General features: G+C 32.3%; 3 protein-coding genes across 5 annotated transcripts; 1 reads left to right on the top strand and 2 right to left on the bottom strand.

The window, feature by feature from the left end:
- Positions 1 to 7659: 7659 nt before the first annotated feature.
- On the top strand, positions 7660 to 8320 carry LOC107496053 (fasciclin-like arabinogalactan protein 19). The gene has a single exon (XM_016117256.3). It carries the CDS (start codon positions 7701 to 7703, stop codon positions 8283 to 8285), a length of 585 nt encoding a protein of 194 aa, XP_015972742.1. The 5' UTR covers positions 7660 to 7700; the 3' UTR covers positions 8286 to 8320.
- A 133-nt stretch (positions 8321 to 8453) lies between these two features.
- On the bottom strand, positions 8454 to 11264 carry LOC107496141 (OBERON-like protein). Of its 3 annotated transcripts, none has more exons than XM_016117338.3 (3): positions 11108 to 11264; positions 9507 to 10626; positions 8454 to 9301 (listed from the first exon to the last, which is right to left on the bottom strand). In XM_016117338.3, the coding sequence occupies exons 2-3, from the start codon at positions 10591 to 10593 to the stop codon at positions 8685 to 8687; spliced, it is 1704 nt and encodes a 567-aa protein (XP_015972824.1). In that variant the 5' UTR covers positions 10594 to 10626; positions 11108 to 11264; the 3' UTR covers positions 8454 to 8684. The 3 variants fall into 3 exon arrangements, with proteins under 3 accessions (XP_015972824.1, XP_015972825.1, XP_015972823.1); XM_016117339.3 differs by having other exon boundaries at positions 9507 to 10680; positions 11108 to 11252; XM_016117337.3 differs by having other exon boundaries at positions 9507 to 10630; positions 11108 to 11235.
- A 395-nt stretch (positions 11265 to 11659) lies between these two features.
- On the bottom strand, positions 11660 to 16812 carry LOC107496139 (heat shock protein 90-6, mitochondrial). The gene is made up of 20 exons (XM_016117335.3): positions 16584 to 16812; positions 16093 to 16266; positions 15920 to 15993; positions 15705 to 15830; positions 15528 to 15621; positions 15334 to 15417; positions 15112 to 15255; positions 14901 to 15014; positions 14697 to 14756; positions 14506 to 14580; positions 14312 to 14416; positions 13988 to 14128; positions 13789 to 13881; positions 13597 to 13674; positions 13179 to 13433; positions 12985 to 13087; positions 12595 to 12769; positions 12394 to 12499; positions 12212 to 12301; positions 11660 to 12108 (listed from the first exon to the last, which is right to left on the bottom strand). Exons 1-20 carry the CDS (start codon positions 16686 to 16688, stop codon positions 11935 to 11937), a joined length of 2370 nt encoding a protein of 789 aa, XP_015972821.1. The 5' UTR covers positions 16689 to 16812; the 3' UTR covers positions 11660 to 11934.
- Between the last annotated feature and the right edge of the window lie 3997 nt (positions 16813 to 20809).

A 20809-nucleotide genomic window follows, 5' to 3' on the forward strand; every position in this document is an offset into this window, starting at 1 on the left:
TTGATAACTTCATATGCTATAATCATCAACTCAATGAAACCCATCCATTGAGTTCTATCGATTGGTCGTTTTCATTGGTGAAAAATTATCGTACAAGCATTGCATTCCCCCACCAAGTTATTAAATTCGTGAGTTAATAATTAGTTCCTTGGGTATAATTTATTTTTAATGCAATTTGAAATATACTTGACCAAGATAACTATTCATTATACATTATCCATTTATTGAATTTGATAGATCTAAGAATAATATTTCGGTTGTAATTCAAATCACAAGTTAAAAAATAATCATTTCTAATATTCAAAGTGAATAAGAGAAGTTATACTAGGGATGGCAAAATTTTTCAAGATGCGAGAATTTCTGCGGAGATTATTTAGAATGAGAATTCGACGGTAGAAAATTTTTTTTGCAGGGATAGAAATGGAGGATAAATTTTTTTTGAGGCAGGCGCAGAATTCTCGTCCCGTGCTCGCTATTTTTCGAAATTTATAAATTTACTAAATTATCCTTAATAGTTTATTTCTCGTATATGTTTTTTTAGTCATTTCTCACACGTATACACATATATATCTAGAAACCCAAAACTCCTCATCTTCATTTACATAACCATTCTTCAATTCAGATATCTCTAATGCTGTCCATACAGCCACTCTCTCGCCACTTTCTCTTCTCACCGCATCGTCACACCTCACCGTGCCATCACCATTCACTGCGTCATGCTTTCTATTTGCGGCGTTTCTTTTCGTAACTCTGCCGTCATGTCCATTCTCGTCTTTGTTGCCGCGTTTCTCACCTCGTTCACTGTTTTGTTCTTTGGCTCGTCGTTGTATCCCCCTACTGCATCATTTCAAAAGAAGTCATCATCATGTCATTTAGACTTTTGTATAAAATCTTGTTGTTTTTGTATATGATGAATACTTGCAGTTCTAATCATGTAAAAATCAATAATTAGTTAGACCTATCAAATAAATGGGGAATGTGGTCCCCACAAAAAATGGGACCTCGTGAGAAATGAAAATGGAGAACAATATTCTCCTATGACAGGAAATGAAAACGAAAATGGAAAGCAAATTTAAGGACAGAGATAGAGAGTAGGGAGACATCCCTGCTCCCACCCTGTCCTGCCCCATTGATATCCTACATCTTTATAATACCGAATTATACTCGTATTCACAAATTTTTAAAGATTAATTCAAAAATTAAGCATTTCATTCATTCATTTGAGAAACGAGAATAATATAAAATTTTAAAATAATTTTTGAGAAAAACTTTATTTCCATACTTAAAAAAATACAAAGCTATAATATTTGTTAATAAAACTAATAATAATGTTTCGTTCATTATTTTCAAGAGAGAATAAAACAATATTTATTAACCCTAATATAAATAAATACTAAATAGTGTTACTTTCTAGCGCCGGAAAATTGAAAGTCTAGATAGAGATAAGGTGGCTGTAAATTTAATTAAATCAAAACCCAAATCTTAGGAAGAAAAAGAGATAAAACCCCACCATTCATTTTAAAGGATCCATATGATCTATCAAAAGAAAGTAGCTATAGCCAGAAGGAAAAAAAGAAATTCCAATCATCAAAGTATAAACAATTAAACATACATTACATGGTTTAAAATTATGTAGGGCCATGCTTCATTGTAATCCACTTTGATATAATAACATTTTGGAAGCATTGTTATTTTCCTCTTCCCAACTTTTCTTTTCACTTCTTGCTGTGGAAACTAAACTACCATGCTATAACTATATGATTATTTAATATTAATATTAATATTTAGGAAGCACAAAACACTTTACTAACTTATCGTACATGTTTTTGGGACATAACGTATTTTTATGTCTAATTATATTTTAATAAAAAATTAAAAAATAATTTTTAAAAATATTTAGATATATCCAAATAATATTACATAATAGTGTATTTAATCTTATTTTTAATATATATTTTTAAAATAAATTTAAAAATTATATATATTATTATTTATTAAAAAAATATGTTAAATATTTTATATAATAAAAAATATTAAAATAGTTAAAAAATTAATTTATCTTTTAATATAAATAAAATATTAAAATATTATTACAATTTATTTAAAAATTATTTCATATTTTATATATATCGTGTCTTTGAATTTTATAGAAATTAAAAATTTGTGTGTTTATATGTTTCATATCATGTTTGGAGGTTTAGTACTATGTTCATGTGGGAAGTGCATAGGATTACTGTATGGGGCACATCAAGTAACATTGTAACCTCAATAATTACAAAATCCAGTTGGACATAGACCCACCACTATGTCTATTATATTATTCTCCCTAGGAAGATTTCTCTTCAAGAATATGCATTCCATTCGTAATTATTCCACCTACATAAATGATATGATTTCCTTCCTTTTTCTTCTACACAATCTATTAATTTAATCAACTAATAAACACCATGAATTTATGATTTTTTTTTTTACGACTACTCCTTTTATATTTATTTTTCTAGGAACATCTTTTCTAGCTTGTTTATATAAGTTTTTTTTTCTGTTTTTTCCTTATATGATATATTATTTGTAATTGATGAAATCATCTATTGGACAAGAAAAAATCTTTAGATTCTTATAATTTTCCCAATTAAAAAAAGAAGGGGGATCGACAGCCTATTTTTAGTTATATTCTTAATTCTTAAATAAGATAAAATTCTAATAGCTTACTTTTTCTTGTTAAATATATTCCCCAATTATATGGGCTTTTCTGGAATAATATGAAGTTTTCAGAACTAAATACTTATGAAAAAGTCTAAATTTTCTAAAATTTAGAGTGATCATCAGCATAATTATTTCGCAAATAAAATTTTTTGGATTCAAATTTTTTAAAAACGCAGAAAAATTATAATATTATTTTAAAATTAAACAAACTTGTGCTGATTCAAAATAGATGATTGAGTTATTTATTTATTTATTTGAATTTATAATTTTTTTGTAATTTTAATTTTACTATATTTGATAAAAAAAATTAAAACTCATATATATCTTCCACATGTTTACAAAAAATAATTTTATAGTGAAAGTCAGAAGTCACAATCTCTAAAGAACAATGAATTAGGTGTACAAAGCTCTTTAGGTTCAAATATTTGTACAATATTGCTGTTCATATGCATGCCAGCATTTTAAAAGGGATCATATATGCCTAGCTTAATAATTTAATGAATTTTAATCTGTAGGAATAAGATGGCCAATTTTTTCCTCTTAGATAATGTAATTCCCCAAATGGTTGAGTAATAGTTTAATCTGAAATTAAGGACCTTGATTGAAAAGTTAGGTCAACTTGCCAATGTTAAATTAAAGTAATTGAAGAAACTTAAGTTTATCAAATTACACACATTAATTTTTTATTTAACTAGTTTTTTTTGAAAAGAAAGAAACTCAACACATCAAGTGGAGCGAACAATAACAAAAAAACCCGAGTAAACCATAAACTAAGCTATCCAACTCCAAGTAAAACTACTGTTTATTTCATTATCATCTCCGTCATTGCCATCAACAAAAAAAATCCACACCTTGACTAATATATATTCACTTTTCTTAATTTTTTATATATTACCATAGTTGCACATGTAAATAATACATGTAAACTTCTTAGTGTAAATGTAACTAATATATATCTCTACATATGTATTTGTTATCCGTGTATATTAAATTTTTTTTTCTATTTTATTTTACTTTATTCTTCAATTGAAATAATGATAAAAATATCTTTCACATAAATGTTAATGATCAAATAAAAAAAGTAGTATGTGTTCCAAATATAATCCATTATTAAATTAGGAGAGTAATAATCAAGTTGCAAAATTTGATGACATCAGTTTATAGAAATTAAGAGCAACTAATAATCCTTTTTTGGATTTTCATTTTATATATATTCAACAGTTTGTTCCAAATAGCAGTAACTACTTAACATGTAGAATCCCATCATAAAATTCAAAGCCAAAAGAGCTTCATGGAAATTTTGTAAGGAAGAGTTTTTAGTATATTTGAAACACCAATATTCTAGTTATTTTAAGTTTTTAACCGTTGATATGAATTATAAAAATATATATAATATATATTAATTAAAATTAACGGTTAAAACAATTGAAATACTAATATTTTAGATACACTTAAAATTTTTTCTATAAGAATATAAGTTACTTCTTAAGTTCTTAGATTCTCTTTCCAACTAACACAACAATGGAAAATAAAAAATAACAAAAAATGTTGTGAGAGGATAGAAAGTAAATTAGGTAAGATTAATTGTGTGAAGCATGACCCACCTAATTAAACAATCACACTAAAAAATAAGGGAAAAATGTAAAGAAATAAACAAGTAATATATAAGTAGGGTATAGTATATAAATAATGTAAGCATGTAAGTTGTATAAATGTAACATCACACGTTTGATGCAAAGGCAGTACCTAACAAGAGTTATGCTTGCGTTGAGCCAAGATCTGTTTGCAGCCACCATGTGTTCTTTGTCTCCATGGAACAATAACTGCTCTTTCACTCCCTTTCTAACTTCGTTTAGTAAAAATTTAGGTGCAATTAACTTCATATAAAATTAATAATTAAAAATTATTAAATAATAATTTAATTAAATTTATCAACATATTTAACGACTTTTAATTATAATTTCATAAAAAATTAACTGCACATAAATTTTTACCGTAAAATTTGGTATGAATCTACCACATGCACCAACCTAGCTACCCGGCTACAAGACAAAGTGACAAACATAGATTGTGTGTTATACTAATAACAAGCTATCATATTTTTACGTAAAAATAATAACTGATGGATGAATTAACATATTTAGTATAGTATTAGTTAATTAGTTAATATTTTAGCTATTATTATTTTCATATAAAAATATTTTCACGTAAATAACTACATAATAATAATATTTAGACTAAACTAAAAATGTTTGTCGGTATCATTTGTGACATCAATTTGGTCATTTGAAAAATTACATATGATGTCAATTTATTTTTTTTATTAAATATGTATGTGACATTTATTTAGTCTATAAAAAGATATTCAACATTATTTTGTATCTCATATAAGATGCACATATATAACATATACTTAATGTTTTCTTTCTATGGGCTTACTTGATATTACAAAGCACATTTCAAGAATTAAAATCATATATGAGTATGACACATATTTTTTGGCAACTAATTAAATTAATGTCAAAATTCTTTGAAGGACTAATTATTAATTCATATCATGTGTATCTGTATCTTTTAAGGGATCAAATTGCTCATTTAGTACAATATTTATGGTGTAAAATGTAATTCAAGATGATTGTTTCATATTATATGATTGTCCAATCTATCTGTAAATCTATATATAAATACTACTAAATGTCATCTTTATCATAATTCTCTTTAATAAAGAAAGACAACTGTAACTTTTACACAAATGGTTTGAAGTTGACAAGTTAATCAAAATAGAGACAAAAGTGATAAGAAGACAAGGGACATTATAAATAAATTAGCTCACCCATCTATTTTTTCCTGACACACAAACCCCTTGTCTTGACCAAAGTTTTGATAGCAACCCTTTCTCTAACTCATATTTGTATATGCAAGACATGTGTTGCAACCCTTTTCTTGTGAACATTATTATTCCTGTAACAAGCCTTCATATAGTCAGCAAAATTTGAAACTTCATCACAAAATGTTTGTTATGTGTTGGTATTATTTTATAATAGGTGTGTGAAGCGGATATGGTGATGCAAAATGACTTTATAAATAAGAGCATGAAAGATTGTAATCTCCAAACTTGTCTCTAAATGGTTTATCACATATTGACTCTTGGTCAAATTAAAGTTTTTTAACTTTTTTTTATTTATTATTTGAGTAAAGTATCGTTTTTGTCCCCAACGTTTGAGATAAATCCTATTTGTGTCCCTAACGTTTAAATCGTCCTATTTGTATCCCTAACGTTTGTAAAAGTGATTCAATGTTATCCTCCCATCAATTACACATCATGAACGCTTTAGTTTGAGTTTTAAAAATCTCTTATTGAAGTTAAAATTCAAATATCTGGGATAAAATCGATGATCCACTCCGAAAAATAGCTCATTTTAAAATTAATTCCTACAACATTTACATAATTCACTTTTCTAGGAACATAATTGAATCTAAACACAAATAGTGGGTATAATATTAAAATCGAACACATCCAAGTGAGACTTAATTGAGAATGAATACATCCAAGTAAGAATAATTGAAAAATATAATCTGATTTGTTAATATAATTGATAGTAGAATAACATTGAATCACTTTTATAAACGTTAGAGATACAAATAGGACGATTTAAACGTTAGGAACACAAATAGGACTTACTCCAAACGTTAGGGACAAAAATAATACTTTATTCTTATTATTTTCTGGTTTAGATATATAGGACCTAGGAGCTAGCTATTTGGGTAAAGGGGTGTCCCCTACCTTTTTGTGGTGAAACGGCCACCACTACATCAAAGTGTCAATTCAAGTTTTTTTTTCAACAATTGAATCAATTTTAGAGCATAATAATTGAATTGACCCTTTAAGTTAGACAATAAAATGGAAAAACTAGGCCAAAAATGTTGAATTCAACTACAAGATAAAATTCATGTTAATTTTAAATGATTTAATATAAAAAAAATTCAAATGAACAATTATATTTTAAAAGAATTCATAAACTGCTACCTAATACCCTACTAATTGCAATATACTAATAATTTTTGTTCTTATTTAAGAGCTGCTTCTTTTGCAGACCTATAATATAATAGCCTGATATTTTTGACATTAATGAATTACTCTCATCAGTCATTACCTCACTAACTAAGAAATTCCACATTTGTTAGTTGTTCACAACTTTTTTATAGGTTTTGATACCTGAGACTATAGGAAATGGAAACTTTTGAAACAAAAATAGATGACTTTTTCTTTCTCCAAAAAGAACAACACACTTCATTTCATTTGTTGATGATTCATTATGTTAAATATTTATTTAAATGTTGTACATAACATTTGATTTATGTATATAATCTTTAAATTTTATCCATTTTACTCAAATTCTGAATCAATCCAATCCTGCTTAGTGAATTAGTGGGAATATGTTCAGGAGGGTCCAAGTTCAAAAATTTAAGCAAACCAATTATCAACCCCATAATGGTAAAAGAGGAAATGTGTATACTGTATATCATGAATATACAGAAGGAAGATTCATGATTAGATTAAGTGGGAATTTCAGGTTAAAGTCATAATGATCACTCTTTTGATCTTACCATTGACGTGAAAAGAGTAAAAGATACATATGCAATGATAATAGATTATGCATGCATGCATGGAGGCTCTACTTTCAGGAGTATTAACAAAATGGCTTCATTATTATTGCTTTTCTCAACCTATTTCAAAGCAGAGTTTCAGCTTTTAGTGCTGATAACTAAAAAATCATTATTATACTCTGCTTTTTGTTCTGTTCAAAAGAGATAAGAGCACCTCTTCATGCACAACCAGCTTACCACCTACAAAGGGTTAAAAGGTGTGTGGCAAAATAGGTGTGAGTTATTATTAACAAGGCTATAAATACCTAAGAAAGTGAGACTTTCCTGCATTCCATTTATTAACACAAACTGAAAGCATTGAAGCATAACTGCTTCATCTTTTGACCCCAATGGCTATCTGGCTTGTGGTCTTTATTACCCTATTCACAGTTGGTGAATCTCAGCCCACGCCGCCTTTCAACCAAACTGATTTGCAGGAAGCCATGGCTGACATGAGAAGTAAGTCTTACTACGGATTTGTGATCCTCCTCAAAATCCTCAACAGCCAACCAAACTCACTGCAGACCAATGATCTGACATTCCTAATGCCAAGTGATGAAGAACTATCTCAGTACACAATAACTCCAGACCAGCTTCATGATTTCATATTCAGTCATTCTATTCCAACATCACTGGTGCTCAATCATCTATTGCATTTCCCAAATGGCTCTGTGGTTCCCTCAAGTCTTCCAAGCAGGGTGATCAGCATAACCAATAGTGGGAGAGCAGGTTTGTTTGTCAACAATGCAAAAGTAGTCACACCAAATGTGTGCCAAACCTCTTTCATAAGGTGCCATGGAATCAGTGCAGCTTTGACATTCGAGAATGATGCACCTTTTCGCCGAGTTCAAGATCCCAAGAATCCCCCAAAGGGTAGTGATGTACCAGTCCCAAATCATTCTGTCAAAAAGATGAGCATTCCGCCTCTCTATTAAGGCAGAAGATAACCCCTTTAGAGTAATCTTGTGCACTTGTGTTCTTTATCAATAATAACATTTTACTTTCACGTACAATCTATCTCATCAATTCAGAGGACACATATAAAACAGCAGTAACTAATTTCAGATGCATAACATAAAAAAGGGATCCCAGATTTCACAAAGTTAAGCAAACGATCAAACTCATCCAAGTTTGTCAAAGCATATTTATATATATACTACATAAAACAAGCCAGTTTCAAACTGATTTAGAGCCTTTACTAGTACCTCTCATCCACAAAGGCTTTGGCGTCTTGAATCTTAATGGAATTAGACCGACTTTTCATCAATTGTTTAACAAAACATTGCTACAATTATAATTATCTAATATATTACGACATACACATCTTAGTACTCTCATGGATTTGTTCGGAAAGGGTGGCACTCATTAGATTGACTGTCTGCCTTGGGAGGAACACTGTACAGAAGATCATGGATTTTGGAATACATCAGCATTGAAGAGGGATCACCGCCGCTACTGCTCTGTGATACTCGAGAACTTTCCTGCAATTTGATCTTCTCATACAGATATTGCTTCTCAGCCTCAGCCTCACTTAATTTTTGTTTTAAATAATTGCTAGTATATTCCTCCTCTGATTTGTCTGACTTGGCAAGAGCAATCCTCTGGAGCTTCTCAGCCTCCCTTTTAGCTTCATTAGCTTTCAGTTGGAACATATCAGATTCTGCCGTTTTAAGCCGCACAATTCTCTCAAGCTCTTCAATCTGAACCTTCTTTTTCTGCCTGTCCATCTTGAGCTCTGCTGCTTCTCTGGCCTTATCGGCTAATTCACGATCACAAGCCTCAAGAGCCAAGCGAGCCTTCTTGAACATCCTCATCTTCTCATCAGCGACTATTTCCATCTTTCTTATAGCCTCTTGCACCACTTCAGCAATTCTATTGCATGCCTCTTGGGGAGCAATCAGCCTTCCACCTTCTGAATTTTCCAGGCTCTTGGGAGAGTCCATCTCAAGCTCTTCAATTAGGAAAGGCATTGGTTATAACAAGGAATGGAATAAATAATTAGAAGTAACATCTAAATATCCAACTACAATTATATACATTAACTCCATTTTCTAATGACAACACCCCATTCATAGTACCTTCACATGTAACCAAAAGCCTCCATCAGGGAAGAAATATCAAGACTAGATTTTGCAGGTAAATTATAAAATATGTACCTTGGAAAACCATCAAAATTGCTCTGCATGCTGCCTTAGCATCCACCTTTCCAGTCTTAAGTTTTTCCTTGAGATCATCACACTTCCAAAATAGTTTCCTTCCTCGCTGATCCTTACTGCCATGGAAAATCCTACTAACAAAATCAAGTTCTCGCATTAAGGCTTCCCCATCCCATGATGGTGCACAATGTTGGAAGACATCTTTAACCCAACCCAACAGTTCTGAAGTCCTGTTACAGGCTTGACACCTGAAAACCATTTCACTAGCTCCTGCTCCACTCTTCACAGAAGGGCCCATGCAAATAAGCTGCTCACGAATGGCACAATCCGTGTGAGTCCAGTGAGAACACAAGTCACATCCAATCCAACGGCATGTATTTACTTCAAAGTCAAACTTGCTGCAGACTACACACATGCAAAGATTGCAGAAACCATTGCTGTTAGTGCATGTTTCACAGGTACAATCATCAGCTGGAAGCTGGCTTTGGCAAGCTATGTTTCTACATCTCTTGTACACAAATATCTCAATCAGGGAAGTCTGTGATAGGCTGATGCTTGGATGTAAGAATCCCTGAATTCCAGTATTTATGGCAACAAGGATTTCAAGCTGCACTCGATGTGCTCTAATCAATGTCTTGGCTGTTAAATCAGATCTGCTCTGAACAAGCTTCTGCAAAATGAAAAATTCTTCCCGATGCTGTGAGCCATTACCTCCCTCAAGGATGACTCTAAGTCCGTTTTTTAGCTCCTCTAGAAATTCTTCGGGTAGATGATGCATTTTTTCACATATTACATCAACTCTTTCTCTTGCAATGTCCTGAAGACTAATTTTGTCTGCAGTAGAAACACGGCGAATAACAGACTGCTCAGGGCAATCAATCTCAGCTTTACCATTCTCAATCTTCTTTGATGCGATTGCATCAGCTGTAGGCCAAGTTTCTCGAGAACTGGCACTTTCAGTAGGAGATTCACGGAGGTTGTCAGAGTTTGATCTGGGTTCCTCCGGAGAAAGACGAGTATCCAATGGAACTAGAGACAGGGATGTTTGTGGTCCACCAGCCCGGGATTGCTGTCGTGGAGGAAGCATCTTTCTTCCAAGGCTTCAGGTTGATGTTAGAGACTGGCTTGCCATACCCATGACAAGATTTATTATGTCAGAAACTCAAAAGAGATGCTTTATATATACACACCAAATAAAACCAAACAAGTTAAATGAAGGAGAAACGTAGTTTTAAGCAAAGGATTTCAGTGTTCAACTCAAAAAACTATCTTTAGCTTTGTATCATAGGAAAGAAGCACGGAAGTTACATATGCAAAATCTAACTCAAATTCTTATATTAAAGAAGTTAACTCATCAAGTCAAAAAGTAGATCAAGTGATAAAATATGCAACTTGAATAATACTCATATGAAGTTGACCTAGAAATTCAGCACTTAAGAACCAAAAGTGAAAAAACAGTGCAGCAGATTCACAGAGCAAAACAGAAGTTAAAAATGAAGTATCAAAGTGTTTGCACAGCTCAATTTGAAAATTATGCAATCACAGAAAAAGTCTCAGTTTTCCAAAGTAGATAATTGAAATTCAAAGGAGAAGAAACTCACCAAAGGAGAAGAACGCAGAAGAGAAGCCCCGATTGAAGTATCTTCGACTTCGATTGAAATGGGATCGAAAAAGAAAGAGAGAAATGATTTAGGTCAAAATAAGAACCAACAATGTTCCCATTTTGCCCCTAATCGGTGGTATACGGTTCAGACCGGTAGAATGAGCGAACCGGCGAAAGATGACAAGAAAGATGGAATATAATAAGTTAATAACAAATTCTTCAATGTATTTTTTCAATAATACTTACGTGAATTCTTCAATGTATTTTTTAACAAATTCAATGTTTTAAAAAACTTACAAATTTTATCATTTTATTAGAAGTTTTCTACTTTCGTTAGCAAATTTTATTTCGGTATTTATATATATAGAAAAAATCAGTTGAGAGGTATGGTTACCGTTGCCGTGGAATTATGCGGATTCACTGTAACGCTAATGACTGTTTCCGTTTAAATTACAGGATAATGTGACCACTTCAGTCTGAATATTTTGATAAGAATAAAATCCCATAACACTAGAGAGCATGATATATACATGCTTATAATACCCGCCAGTTATATAACATTATAACCTTTCCAACAAACAATAAAAATCATTGAAATGTTGAAACAGAATTACTTGGAGACGGTGTGCTATTGACTACTTATAATAGCATATCACCAAGAAAGGACGAACTCAGTATCCGTTACATTGAATATCGCTCATTGTATTTGTATGTGAAGTGTACTACTCAGTTGATGTTGTCAACAATACTAACTTGGTCCATAAGGAAATGCTAAAATGGAAAAATTATAGAGCGAATTGGGGGAAGAAAGAGCAAAAATCTTGATCATTTCTGAGTGCCTGCCTCAGCAGGTTCAACCACCTCGGCTTCTACGGTTTCAGGGACATGGGGCTGGGTTCCAGTGGGATGAAACTGACCAGAAGAGGCGGACCATTTACCGGTCAGAGCCATACCCATCATCTCGTATATCTTCCCTCCAAGCTGTGCTGGATTATCAGGCTGCGCGCAGACACGCACACCAAGAAATAATGTCACACGTAATGTTAAAATAGCCAATATATGCTGATCAAAACAATAGTATTAACCGAGCCGATGAACTTACCGTAAATCCACTGGAAACCAAAGCTGCATCATAGAGAAGGTCAATAGCTCTGAGGGCATCTTGATCATCAGGGTTTGTTTTGAATGCAGCCTGAAAATTACACAAGATAGATTTGCATTTAATATTATTGGACCTATTTATTGATGATAAAAAAAAAAAGTAAAAACACTATTTTATCATACATCTAAGTTCCTGATAATAGGGTGGTCAGGATTGATCTCAAACACCCTTCTGCTTCTCATGAAATCCAAGCTAGAGGCATCGCCCATAGATTGTGCCTTCATTAGCCTACAGTGAATTCAATTACATAGAGCACAATGTTAATTTGTTATGTAAAATCCTCAAAATTCGTCATTAAGTACATGATAGAAAGGAAGACCCACCTTTCCATGTTTGCAGACCAACCAAATTTTCCTGACACCAGAACACAGGGTGAAGAGCTTAGTCTGTTTGAAATTTGCACACTTGCAACTTTATCCCCCAAATGTTTCTTAATCCAGTCACAAGTTTGGCCGAATTCCTGTTTCATCTCCTTTTCCCTTTCTTCATTCTTATCACCTGTAGAAACAACAAATCAAATTTAACTAGCTATGAAGGACCAAGCCATGATGAATCCACCGAAATATTAAGATTGCCTCTACAAACAAGGGCTACTAAATATTTGGTTGATGAAAATGCTGATACCATTGACTAAATGAGCATTTTCCCAAAACATGAAGTATATCAAGCATTTGAGATATGTTATTCCCGTACACAATGTAATAGGAACATACCTAGATCCAAGTCTTCCTTGCTAATATCAACAAAATTCTTTTCCTTATATGACTTGAGGTTTTGAATAGCAACCTCATCAATTGGATCCACCAGAAACAGTACCTAAAAGAAAAAATCGCAAACACCAATATTAATAAATGATATAATTAATAGGTACAAAGTTATAAACTTAGGAAGGAAAACAAGCTTATACTTCAAGATCCTTCTCTGCAAGTCTCTCCAAGAAAGGTGTGTTCTTAGCACTATTCACACTATCGGCTGCAATGTAATAAATATCTTTCTGATCAGGCTTCATGTTCTCAACATATTCATCCAAGCTGATCGGTTCTTCTTCACTTTGGGATGAGAAAAACCTAAGCAATGGGGCGATGCGTTTGTGATTCTCACGATCTTCAATACAACCCAGTTTCAAATGTTTGCCAAAATTCTCCCAAAACTTCTCATAGTCCTGCATACAGAGCAAGACATCTAGTCAAATACTAATGAATAAACACACATAGTTATACGGATAATATTAGTGAATCTAAGATGAAGCTACCACAATTTATCCTATGTAGAGTGGAATAATGGCAGAATGTGTACAACTAAAATTCGTCAAAATATGAACATACCTCCCTGTTATCACTCATAGATATCCCCAAAATCATGTCAAAAGCTTTCCGAACTAAACGTTTCCTCATAATCCGCACCTTCATGAAACATGGAAAAAAGGACAAGCAAGATGAAACTAGTTATGAATTCTGCATATCCAAAACAGAGTGATAGGTTTAAACTTTATACACGCATAACCTCCTACTACTTACTACGCGACTTTCTTGGAGAATTTCACGTGACACATTGAGTGGAAGGTCATTTGAGTCAACCACACCCTTGACAAAGCTTAAGTATCGGGGGAACTGTCAAAGAAAACAAGAAATTAGCACAGGAAAAAAAGTTATGATCAGACGGTCAGACCCACCAAGTTGCTATTACTCAAGGTGATGGACAGTAAAGGGACTATACCAGCTCTCCATCAAAGTCATCCGAAATGAATACTCTCTTAACATATAGTCTTATATTCTTTGTCTTGGGATTGATTATGTCATCCTTCCCCGTAGGAGCAAAGGCAGGAACATATAGTATAGACCTAAATTCTACTTCACCCTGCAATAGCAAATACCACCACCACAAATGTCAACAAAAACAACTGTCCAGGACATCAGATTCCAAATTAGTATTAAAATCTCATCATTATATGTTTGGAAGTCGCAGAGTATGCTTTACTGCAGAACTAAGAATTTAATGTTTATGAACAGGTGAACATTACACATACATATATAAACTTACCTCTGTGGTAAAGTGTGATGATGCTAATGGTTCCAAATACTCATTAAAAGTTTTCTTGTAAAACTCATTGTAATCCTCCTTAGTGACTTCTTTTGGGTTACGAAGCTGCACAAGCAGACTGGCATTTAATCTCCATTCAGACAACAAATTTCAATTAAAGCAGAAAACATGCAAATTAAGATCATAAGACTCACCCAAATTGGTTGGGTCTCATTTATGAGCTCCCAATCCCAGTAGCGCTCAACAACAGTCTTAGTCTTCTTCTTCTTCTGCCATAATAAGGTTTCAAAGTCATAATTGAGTGAGTAAACATACAGAAGCCATACGACCTCACACATAAGAAGTGAGAACAGATACTTGGTTCACGTAACAAGCAGAAGATTACCTCAGTCTTCCCATCTTCTTCGTCTTTTTTTGCTTCAGCTGGATCCTCATCAACCTCAACCTGGAATAAGCATATATTTTAATAAATGCAGAAAACATTCATGTTTTTTATCAAATTAATCCAGGAGGAGGCAAAACCAACCCAAGTATACATACAGTGCCATCATATCAAACAAAAAAAGATTTGTAGAAAATAATGACATACTTCTTTGGTATATCCTTTTTCCTGCCAAGTGTATATTGGGAACGAGACAAATTGTGAATAGTTTTTCACAAGCTTTTCAATTCGCTCTGGATGAGCAAAACCTTTATCATCCCTCTGAAATGAAGTCACAGATAATACCACTTCGTAAGTTCAGGCCAAAAAAAACATTGTTACCCCGGAAAAAATAAAAGACTATCAATAATCAACATGCCTTAAGATGCAGTGTAAGACGAGTTCCCCTTGGAATCAGCTTCTCAGGATCTGTCTCTTCCCTAATGGTATATGAGCTAGCATTTGCCTCTCCTTCCCAAACATATTGTTTATCAGATTTCGGGCTCTTGGTTGAGACAGTTACCTTCAGAGTTCAAACATCAGAAAATTAATAACTTGAGATACCAAAAATGGACACACTTATTTTTGTTAAAATGCATACCTTATCAGAAACCAGAAAAGCAGAATAGAACCCAACACCAAATTGACCAATTAAGTTGTTGTCACCAGCAGCATCCTTGCTATCCTTTTAAATGATAAACATTTGTCAGCCTATAAGATATATAACTGTAAAAGAAATAAAGATAATACATAAAACATCTAAAATCATAAAGCATCCTTCAGAAGATGTAAGACCTTCAATGCCTTCAAAAATTTTGCAGTGCCACTCTGTGCAATAGTTCCAAGACAATCAACGAGTTCTTGTCTTGTCATACCAATACCTGTATCACTGCATAAAGCAAAAAATTGCATTACCAACCGAAAATAGGAAAATATTAGTCAAAAACAAATTAAAAAAGCCATTTATCTTACGTGATAGTGATAACCCCATTATCTTTATCAGCTTGGATTCTGATATCAAAATCAACAGCATCCTTCAAAAGTTCAGGCTCTGTAACACCCAGAAACCGCAGCTTATCCAAGGCATCACTTGCATTGCTGTATGTAAAACAGTAAACAATCAAGAGCTATAAATAAAAGTGAAGATCAAATGTTACTCATATATAAGCAGAAGTGGAAGAACAAACCTGATAAGTTCCCTAAGGAACACTTCCTTGTTACTATACAAGCTGTTAACAATGAGGTCCATGAGCCGGCTAACCTGCAAAACGATGCATACAGACAAAATTATGATCACGATATGATATATTATTCACACTATAAGGATAGGAAACATGGACATGAAAAAAGAGCCATATACCTCAGCTTGGTACTCATATCTCTCAGATGGTGTGGAGTTGGATTCAGCAGACTCTGCAGCAGTAGACTCATATCGCTTCCCCAAAAACAAATCTTTCTTCAAGTTTTGATAATTCCTAGATTTCTCTGAACTTAAGACGGAATACCATCTAGCTTTAGCATCTTCCTCACCTACCTGCTTCCAACCCAGGAAAAAAAAAAGGTATTGATAAGTGATAACACACAACTACCTCAAAAAACGCCACATTTCTAAAGCAACAGAACAAAGAAAGGTAAAGCAGCTGGTTCAATGCTTCTCCCATAATATCAAAATCTCAAACTACAATTAGAATTGCAATTTTTAACAGAAAAAACAGAACTGAAGAGAAACGGATGGAACTTGAGAAAATTGATAGGAAGTAGCTAGTGAAGCTAACATGGAATTGTAGGAGAGACAATTAGTTCAATCAAATGAATTCAACGCGAGAAACACACAAAAGCGATGGATTATACCGAAGAAATGGAAGATAGAAGTGGAACAGCGAGGTGACGTCGAGGAGCGGCGGCATGGCGGAGGACGGCGGATAGAGAGGAGCAGCGCCTTGATAGCCGGTGCATTTTGACGGTTACGATTGACTGAGTGAGTGAGTGATAGAAATGGTAGGGTTTTAGAAGGGCTTTGTGATATTAGCTCAAATAGTGGGGGTTTCCGTCTTCAGAAGCTTCTCGATGCTCCTCGTTTCCTCACTTCGCTATTTGCACGTGATGTAAAGATTTTGCAGTCAAAGAAAAACTAGGAGTGGTAATTATTTGAAAACCTCCCCTGTAATAAGTAGTTATGATTGAAGAGTTTAGTTATAAAATGTAAAAGGAAATTGTTATTTAAATAACTAAAAATCATAATACAGCCATAACTTTTAGCTGTTTTAAATAACAATCCAGTAAGATTATGCAAATTAAAATTCTACTGCCTTGTAGACACCACGTATTTCGTTTTCTGTCGCTAATTTTATTGTTTATGGACCATTTGGGCTATGGGGTTTGTAGTTTGGCCCATATCCACTCTCAATCCTTTTTCACATCCAAAAAGAAAAATCCATTTTCCATAGATACCAACTATAAAAGGCTTTCCTTCATGTCCGAAAAAAAAGGCTTCCCCCAGTGACAAAAAACAGCACCCCCTCCCTTCCCCACATATAAAAGCTAGTTTAAGGCATTCCCAAAAAACCAAAAAAAAGCTAGTTTAAGGTGCATGGCTGCATGCATGCACAATTTAACTGAACAATTTTATTCTGAATTGCAGAGATCAGAACCTCATTTTCAACAATAAATTCAACTATAATAATTTTCAACAACAAAAGATTAGTTACAGCAACAAAAAAATTTAGTTAAGCCATTATTTCAACAACACATACAACTTTCAACAACAAATTCAACTTCCACCAACAAAATCAAATGCAGTGATGCAGCAACAGGAAATTTGTTGGAACTCACCAAATCGGCTTGCGCAAAGAAAGCTAACGGCAAGGATAGAAGCAAGAAGACGACAACAAGACCAGCCCACCGGAACCTGCTGCCGGTGACGACTAGCTTAGGAAAGGCGCGCGTCTGAGTGCGAGACGATGACGAGACAGAGAGCGACGACCACCAGTCCCGCACCTGCTGCTTCTGCCGCGGCGAAGACAGAGAACGACAACGACGACTGAGTGCGAAGCGATGATTGTGAGACCGAGAGAGAAGTGATAGATCGGAGACGAGAGGTGAGAGACCGGAGATGAGACGAGCTGACGAGAGCTTGAACTCGTGGGAGAGAGTGACGAGAAAGAGAGTCGAGAGACGTTGGAGAATGGGGGGTGATCACCAGGGCTTCCACCGTTTCAGAGAAAGAAGGGGGAAGGGAGGAGGGCGCTCCAAGTCTACAACGCGTGTTTCATTTTTTGGAAAAAAAAAATAAAAGAGCTAACTCCGGGTTATATAAAACAGGGAGGGTCACCAATTTCAGGCGGGTCGAACCGGGTTTCGTCGGACCCAATGTAAGTTTTTTTGTTGGGCCAAGTTTCATCCTTACATGATACAATTTGGGCCGGATTCTTTTGCTTTTTTTTCTTTTATCTCCTTTTCTCTCACTATGTCTAGTACGTAGCTGTATTCTCTTCAAGCCCATTAACAGAACGAAAACTAGCAAAAGGATAATGATTAGTCAAAGTTTGATCAGTGTTTAGGTTAATTATGTGATGTGATATGTCCAATATTCAGAGTCAGAACAAAACGTGTTGGTATCGCAGAATTTAATTTTGATATGGAACTATGAAATGTGTTGAACCGCAATATGGGAAGGGAGGGTGCTGAACATGGATGTGGTGTCAGGAAGGCAAGGAAATCGGACCGTGCGAGACACCAGCATCAACTCGGAGGGTACGAGTTGTGTGTGACAAAGCGGAGGGTCCGAGTTGCTGCATGTTGGACACGCGGCACTCAGACGTTGCTCCCCAGACGGTGCCCCACATACAAGGTTGCTGGATGCGAATTAAACTCTCACCATCCGAGTTTCACCTTTGAGCCCTCACTTTCCATTCCCAAAACTCCATTGCTGTTCTTCATCCCTCTGTTGTTGGTGCTTTGCATGCTGGGGAGAAAGGAAAGATGTCCAAAAAAAATAAAATGAGAGATGTTGATCGTCTTGAGTTGCATATTATACACTATCTCAGTGTGCCTGATTATGTAAGTTTGTTATCAATTTTTTTAATTTTTATAATTATAATTATTATTGTTAAAATTTTAGTAGTTATTATTATTGTTAGGATTTGAACTTAAAAATATATATAGAATAGTTTGGAATAATTTTATTTTTTTTAATTTTTTTCACTATTTTTGTATGAAATTTATTATTGTTAGTGTGTTAATGGTTTTGCTATATATATAAATTCTTGTTGTTGCGGTGATTAAAATAAAAACGCAGAATTTTTTTATTTGTTTAAATTTTTTTGTATAATTTTCAGAATTTTTTTTATAATTTTTAGAATTTTGGAAGAAGTAAAATATTATTAAAATAATTAGAAAATAAATTTTAAAAATAAATAAAAAGTGCCGAATTGTTAATAATTTTTGGATACAGTATGTTTTTTTTTGAATAAATTTATAAATTCTTAATTATTTATAATTGTTCCTGTATTATTAAATATTATTGTGGCTACAATAAAATAATAAATAGGTGAAGAAAATGATAAATAAATAAGAACTGCATAATTTTCGAAAGCCTGTTACTTTAATTAATTGTAATTATCATTGGACATGGACATAGACATGCTGTTTTTATTTTATAGTTGGGCCCAGTTATTCAGAAAGTGAACCGTTGCTAAAAAATTATTTTGGGTCATAATAATAATAATAATAATAATAATAATAATAATAATAATAATAATAATAATATTTGGATATGGCATGATATTTGGAACATGTAGTAGTTATTTGTAGTTTTGTACATAAAAATCAATAGAATCACGGTAATGCTATCATAGTAATAATGATTTAAAATTATAAATCCCAGTAAAAAAATAAAAATAATAATAATAATAATAATAATAATAAATTCTTCTATTATTTTATCTTTTTTACCAATTCATTAAACTTTAAAACACAATTTCTTAATTAAAAAATTATCTTCATTATAAAAAATAAATCACATAATTTAAGCATATGTAAGAAAGTGTAAAATAAAATAAATATAATTAATAAAAAAACAATGTACAAATTGAGAAAAATATATTTAACAAATCATAAATCCTAGCTGTTAAATTCTAAATCCTAAATTCTAAACAACAAATTCTAAACCTTAACCTCTAATCCAAAATCTCTAAATCCTAACTCAACTCTTTTATCATAAATTCTAAACTACAAACCTAAATAAAAAACACTAAATAAATAACCTTATTTAACCATAAATTACTAATTCATAAATTATAAATCATAAATCACACTTTCTATTCTATCAATAATAAACACTAATTTTTTAATTCTAAATCCTAAATAATATCATATTTAGTAAAATATTAATAAAGATATTTTGTATCACTTTTTTAATTAAAATACTAAAACTTTAATATTTATTGTATACAATCTTTTAAATAAAAAATTTCTAGAAATTTAAAAAAAAATTATTTTTGCTAGTGTTTTGTGATTTGATGATTTTGATATTTTTTTATAAAAAAAATTAAAGAACATAATAAATACAAAGTAATTAATAAGTCATTCAAAATTTAAAAGAATAGTAAATTTTTAAGAAAATAAAACTAAAAGAAGAATATATATAGGATTTAAAAACAATGATAATTCATATTAATAAATTGATTGAAGGCTAAAATTATGTATATGTCCTGAATAAAAATTAGTTATATGTCTATTCTATGTTAATGTATGTTAGTCTATTCACATAATTTAATTTGTATGGCCAAAATGCAACTTATGAAAATTATAAGTGTACATTTATAAATGATTTTATGACTACTAAAGGATAGAAGAAGATTTTGGATTAACTTTAATATTATTTAATAAACCCTGTTGAAACAAAATTATCTTCACATAAAAATTAGAAACTCGTTTACTTATTACAATATTAGATTTGACATTTTGAAATATTAGGTTTTAGTGAAAAAAAAAAATTTTAAAGGATTGTATAAATAAATATTAAAGTTTTAATATTTTTAATTAAAAAAGTGATACAAAATATCTTTATTAATATT

Source organism: Arachis duranensis, chromosome 7 (genome assembly GCF_000817695.3).
Source record: "Arachis duranensis cultivar V14167 chromosome 7, aradu.V14167.gnm2.J7QH, whole genome shotgun sequence".
NCBI lineage: Eukaryota > Viridiplantae > Streptophyta > Magnoliopsida > Fabales > Fabaceae > Arachis > Arachis duranensis.

Coding starts and splice junctions, on each gene's coding strand:
- LOC107496053 (XM_016117256.3), top strand. CDS start 7,701: ATGGCTATCTGGCTTGTGGTCTTTATTACCCTATTCACAGTTGGTGAA.
- LOC107496141 (XM_016117338.3), bottom strand. CDS start 10,593: ATGCTTCCTCCACGACAGCAATCCCGGGCTGGTGGACCACAAACATCC. Junction 9,302..9,506: donor AATTTTGATGGTTTTCCAAG/GTACATATTTTA, acceptor TCCTAATTGAAG/AGCTTGAGATGGACTCTCCC.
- LOC107496139 (XM_016117335.3), bottom strand. CDS start 16,688: ATGCACCGGCTATCAAGGCGCTGCTCCTCTCTATCCGCCGTCCTCCGC. Junction 13,882..13,987: donor ATGACTTTGATGGAGAGCTG/GTATAGTCCCTT, acceptor TTTCTTTGACAG/TTCCCCCGATACTTAAGCTT. Junction 12,500..12,594: donor TGGTCTGCAAACATGGAAAG/GTGGGTCTTCCT, acceptor AATTCACTGTAG/GCTAATGAAGGCACAATCTA.